Here is a 6582-nt window from a genome sequence, read left to right as displayed (position 1 = left end):
AAATGTGGAGAGTGTTTACATTGCCTTGTACATTTATGATTGTGAATATAATTACAGTTACAGGTATATATTATAATTACTTATACGGCAGGATTCTGTAATTGTAATAAGTGAAGATACAAGTGGAAAAGTCAAATGTAAATTGATGCCGCAAGTTCACCAGAACCTTCTTACTATACCGGCTTACATGAATTATAACCTTGTTGTGATGCTGTATTAGCTAAGTCTTGGTATCCTTTTATCTTGTGTTTTGTGTCTTCCTGGCTTGTTTATAAAAGAGAAGATGTGGTATGAATGCCAATGAGACAACTCCCGACAAGAGACCAAATAAATGACATGGACATTAGCAACTTGGGGTCACATAGTTACATATACAGCAGTTAAAGGTATAAACATACATATGGTAAAAGATTTGTATGCTACTGTCATATAAATGTGAAGTTTAGCTTGCTTTAAACCAGTTTTCATCAATCATCTTAAGATTAGAAAAATGACAGGAATATAAAAGTTATCATCTATTTGTTTGAAGTGTTTGAGCTTTTGATGTTGCTATTTGAATAAGGACTTTCCGTATAAAATATTCCTCGGGTTCGGTATTTTTGTTATTTTACTGTTATTCAAACTTGAATAATGAAGTAGTCGTGTAATATATTATACCAGTTACCTAAATTACACATTAATTCAATACGGAAGTAGTACGTCTTTTGCAGCCAATTTCAATGGGATAACTAACTGGTGAAAGGGGTGGTCTAAACACACGCATACAATCCATATAAGTCAAAAATCTTCAGAAATGGTATCCAAATTTCAATAATTCAGCAATAAATTCAAATATATATTTGACATAACTATTCTTTTGTGTATATTATGTCTAGTTCTTCCTGGGTCTACTGCAACGACCACAACTGAAACTACTGTCAATAATTTGACGACAATCACATTACCTACAACTACTTTTCCCGATAATATAGCAACGGCATCAACTCAGTCGACAACTGCATCTCATACAACTCCGGTTGCAAAAACAGTAGAATCAACTCAGGAGGCAACAACATTAGCTATAACAACTTCTCCCGTTGAATCAACAACGGAATCAACTTTGGAGACAACAATATTAGATATAATATCTTCTCCGGCTAAAACAGAATCAGCATCAACTCAAGCGACAACACCATTAGTTTTAACTAATGTTCCCGATGAAACATCATCAATACATCAGGAGTCCATACAATCAGCTATAAGTGTTTCTTCGGTGGAAACCGCAACAGCGCCAACTCAGCAGGCAACAACATGGTCTGTTACTAGCTTTCCCGTTTCTCCCGTTGAAACAACAACGGCATCAATTCTGGAGACATCAATATTAGATATAATATCTTCTTCAATTGAAACAGCAACAGCATCAACTTTGGCGACAACACCATTAGCTTTAACAAATGTTCCCGATGAAACATCATCAATACATCAGGAGTCCATCCAATCAGCTATAAGTACTTCTTCGATAGAGACAACAGCAGCGTCAACTCAGCAGGCAGCAACATTAGTTATAACTACTTTTCATGTTTCTCCCGTTGAAACAACAACGGCATCATCTTTGGAGACAACAATATTAGATAAAATATCTTCTCCGGTTGAAACAGCAACAGCATCAACTCAGGCGACAACACCATTAGCTTTAAGTATGATGGCATCATCTTTGGAGACAACAATATTAGAAATAATATATTCTTCGGTGGAAATAGCAACAGCGTCAACTCAGCGGGCAACAACATTAGCTATAAGTACTTTTCCCGTTGAAACAACAATGGCATCATCTTTGGAGACAACAATATTAGATATAATATCTTCTCCGGTTAAAACAGCAACAGCATCAACTCAGGCGACAACACCATTAGCTTTAAGTATGATGGCATCATCTTTGGAGACAACAATATTAGAAATAATATATTCTTCGGTGGAAATAGCGACAGCGTCAACTCAGCAGGCAACAACATTAGCTATAACTACTTTTCCCGTTTCTCCAGTTGGAACAACAACGGCATCAACTTTGGAGACATCAATTTTAGATAGTATATCTTCGCTGGTTGAAACAGCAACAGCATCAACTTTGGCGAAAACAATATTTGCTCAGGAGACAACGACATCAGCATTAACTATTTCTCCCGATGTTTCGACAACAGTATCAATTCAGGACACAACAACATCAGCTTTAACTACTTCTCCCGATGTTACGACAACGGTATCGACTCAGGAGACAACGACATCAGCTTTAACTACTTCTCCCGATGTTTCGACAACAGTATCAATTCAGGACACAACGCCAGCAGCTTTCACTACTTCTCCCGATGTTACGACAACGGTATCAACTAAGGAGACAACCACATCGGCTTTCACTTCTTCTCCCGATCTTACGACAACGGTATCAACTAAAAAGGCAACGACACTACCTTTAACTACTTCTCCCGATGTTACGACACCGGTATCAACTCAAGAGACAGCGACATCAGCTTTAACTACTTCTCCCGATGTTACGACAACGGTATCAACTAAGGAGGCAACGACATCAGCTTTAACTACTTCTCCCGATGCGACAACGGTATCAACTCAGGAGACAACGACATCAGCTTTCACTACTTCTCCCGATGTTACAACAACGGTATCAACTAAGGAGACAACGACATCAGCTTTAACTACTTCTCCCGATGCGACAACAACGGTATCAACTCAGGAGACAACGACATCAGCTTTAACTACTTCTCCCGATGCGACAACAATGGTATCAACTAAGGAGACAACGACATCAACTTTAACTACTTCTCCCGATGCGACAACAACGGTATCAACTCAGGAGACAACGACATCAGCTTTAACTACTTCTCCCGATGTTACGACAACGGTATCAACTCAAGAGACAACGACATCAGCCTTCACTACTTCTCCCGATGTTACGACAACGGTTTCAACTCAGGAGACAACGACATCACCTTTAACTACTTCTCCCGATGTTACGACAACGGTATCAACTCAGGAGACAACGACATCAGCTTTCACTACTTCTCCCGATGTTACAACAACGGTATCAACTCAGGAGACAACGACATCAGCTTTAACTACTTCTCCCGATGTTACGACAACGGTATCAACTCAGGAGACAACGACATCAACTTTTACTACTTCTCCCGATGTTACGACACCGGTATCAACTCAAGAGACAACGACATCAGCTTTCACTACTTCTCCCGATGTTACGACAACGGTTTCAACTCAGGAGACAACGACATCAGCTTTAACTACTTCTCCCGATGTTACGACAACGGTATCAACTCAGGAGGCAACGACATCAGCTTTAACTACTTCTCCCGATGCGACAATAACGATATCAACTCAGGGGACAACGACATCAGCTTTAACTACTTCTCCCGATGTTACGACAACGGTATCAACTCAGGAGACAACGACATCAGCTTTAACTACTTCTCCCGATGTTACGACACCGGTATCAACTAAGGAGACAACGACATCAGCTTTAACTTCTTCCCCCGATGTTTCTACAACGGTATCAACTCAGGAGACAACGCCTTCAGCTTTTACTACTTCTCCCGATGTAACGACAACGGCATCAACTAAGGAGGCAACGACATCAACTTTAACTACTTCTATCGATGTTACGACACCGGTATCAACTCAAGAGACAACGACATCAGCTTTAACTACTCCTCCTGATGTTACGACAACGGTATCAACTCAGGAGACAACGACATCAACTTTAACTACTTCTCCCGATGTTACGACACCGGTATCAACTCAAGAGACAACGACATTAGCTTTAACTACTTCTCCCGATGTTACAACACCGGTATCAACTAAGGAGACAACGACATCAGCTTTAACTACTTCTCCCGATGTTTCTACAACGGTATCAACTCAGGAGACAACGCCTTCAGCTTTTACTACTTCTCCCGATGTAACGACAACGGTATCAACTAAGGAGGCAACGACATCAACTTTAACTACTTCTCCCGATGTAACGACAACGGTATCAACTCAGGAGACAACGACATCAACTTTAACTACTTCTCCCGATGTTACGACACCGGTATCAACTCAAGAGACAACGACATCAGCTTTAACTACTTCTCCCGATGTAACGACAACGGTATCAACTAAGGAGGCAACGACATCAACTTTAACTACTTCTCCCGATGTAACGACAACGGTATCAACTAAGGAGGCAACGACATCAACTTTAACTACTTCTCCCGATGTAACGACAACGGTATCAACTAAGGAGACAACGACATCACCTTTAACTACTTCAAAGGATGTTACGACAACACACAATATAGAAACTAAAACGTCCGTACAACTTACAACGTCATCCCCTCTGAAGATTACAACATCTACAAAAGTTGTAACAGGTAAGACACTCAATAATTTCTGACAGTTTTGAAAAAGGTATGAAACAAAATTACATACATAACAGAATCAATGAAATTTCATATATACATGCATAGCAGACGACTCTTTACCTGTCGACACATTAGGTAATACTACTTTAAGAGTTAATGTTATTTCCTCGGTTATGGTTATGGTTATTTACCTTATTTTCGAATGAGTATATGAGATTTTGATATAGTTTATTACTGTTGCCTCGGGAAAAGCCGTTTGAAAATTGATGTAGAAAAAATCAATAGGAAAAGGTTTTCAAAATATCAAAATGTATAAATTTTATTTTATTATAACGCAAACTTCTGTTTTTCGAAAATCTACATTGAACAAGAATGTGTCAAAAGTACACGGATGCCCCACTCGCACTATCATTTTCCATGTTCAACGGACCGTGAAATTGGATGAAAAATTTTTATTAGGCATTAAAATTAGAAAGATAATATCATAGGGAACATGTGTACTAAGTTTTAAGTTGATTGGACTTCAACTTCATCAAAAACTACCAAAAACTTTAACCTGAAACATGCACTTTCATTTTCTATGTTCAGTGGACCGTGAAATTGGGGTCGAAAGTTTAATTTGGCTTTAAAATTAGAAAGATCATATCATAAGGAACATGTGTACTAAGTTTCAAGTTGATTGGACTTCAAAAACTACCTTGACCAAAAACTTTAACCTGAAGCGGGACAGACGGACGAACGAACAGACGGACGAACAGACGGACGGACGAACGGACGGACGAACGGACGCACAGACCAGAAAACATAATGTCCCTCTACTATCGTAGGTGGGGCATAAAAATGATACTAGTCATCACTGCACAAATCTACAGGAACTTTACATGCTTGGTAACTGAATTTATTTGTAAATATGAGTAATGCAATTATAATAGTTATATCTATTCTACTCTAGAACAAGAAATTGCAGTTGAACATTTATATTTTCTATGCATGACTATCCGTATATTTGAATACAAAATGTATGGAAATTACAAAATTTCAATATAATTATTTCACTACCACAGATCAGATAATAAAAGTATATGGCTTCTATGTATTGGTCAGATAAACTATAAAAACCGTGGTATGTCGTTTCATATATAGTACATAACTTTTCAAGTTAGGGTTTAACTAATAATGTTCTTTAGCTAATTTCAGGAACTTATCATTCGTTTTTGAAATAAATCATATGCAAATAGTGGATTTTACTTTTACTTGATTTAAAATCTTAAACATTCGATGGATGTTTTAGAGAAATAACTTATATACAGCCGATTTCTCTAAGGAGTATGGTAATTATGCTAACAATACTGGAGGTTTGACGAGATAACTAAAGCTGAACATTTTCTCCTTGGCTACCTTTATGTACGTTTCGGCAATTCAGTTTACCGACAGGTTGTAGGTTATCATATGGACACCCTTTTAATAGCAGATTTATTCTGGTGAAAGTATGTTGATGATGTGAATCACAGTTTATTGCCAAAATCGGTAAAAAATAGTCTAATTTCATTTGTATGATAAATAGATGCCGAAAATATGTTTCTAATTTAGTTATCGATTATACCATGATCTTTTCATTAAATGAAACATCACATAAAGTTACCATTTCATAAATGTTTACATGCCATGATCATTACGAAACAGGTAACAACTAAACCTAGATAGTAATACCCTTCAGAACACCTATGATCATTCATACAATAAACATACATCAGTAATATCAATGTAATATACAGAAACATTAAAACATTCTAGAGATGTGGTATCATTTTCAATGAAACTAGAATCCACCAAAGTTCGGATGAAGTTGTTGATAGCAATTAAAGGCAATCGTACGACCTAAACAATGCGAAAAAACATCCTTTTAGTCGGCTATAAAAGTTTTTGACATAATAAATATGAGTTAAATCAATAATGGATAACAAACAGCTTATTTATGACAACACAATTTACAAAAAACACAACACGCTAGACATGCATGTATGAAGCAGCCACAGCCACTGCACTTCAAACGTATGCCTTCAGACAGTCTGAAACGGAATATGGTAACGTAAGACATGTATTGAGGCACCAAACGGTCTCCCGAACCTTGGACAGTGATGTTACAGTGTGATAACATAACACTTACATTAGAACA

General features: G+C 37.7%; 1 protein-coding gene across 1 annotated transcript; it reads left to right on the top strand.

Annotated features, from left to right (window-relative positions):
• Positions 1–331: 331 nt before the first annotated feature.
• On the top strand, positions 332–4510 carry LOC139492564 (mucin-2-like). Its single transcript, XM_071280716.1, has 2 exons — positions 332–386; positions 876–4510. The coding sequence occupies exons 1-2, from the start codon at positions 332–334 to the stop codon at positions 4436–4438; spliced, it is 3618 nt and encodes a 1205-aa protein (XP_071136817.1). The 3' UTR covers positions 4439–4510.
• Positions 4511–6582: the final 2072 nt, after the last annotated feature.

This window comes from Mytilus edulis, chromosome 10 (assembly GCF_963676685.1).
Source record: "Mytilus edulis chromosome 10, xbMytEdul2.2, whole genome shotgun sequence".
Lineage (NCBI taxonomy): Eukaryota > Metazoa > Mollusca > Bivalvia > Mytilida > Mytilidae > Mytilus > Mytilus edulis.
The sequence above is the reverse complement of the archived record's forward strand: the minus strand, read 5'-3'. Positions and strand labels throughout refer to the sequence as shown.

Bases quoted from the DNA above. Each gene is read 5' to 3' on its own strand.
- LOC139492564 (XM_071280716.1), top strand. From the start codon at position 332: ATGACATGGACATTAGCAACTTGGGGTCACATAGTTACATATACAGCA. The intron at 387-875 runs GTATAAACATAC...TATTATGTCTAG, and splicing joins TACATATACAGCAGTTAAAG to TTCTTCCTGGGTCTACTGCA.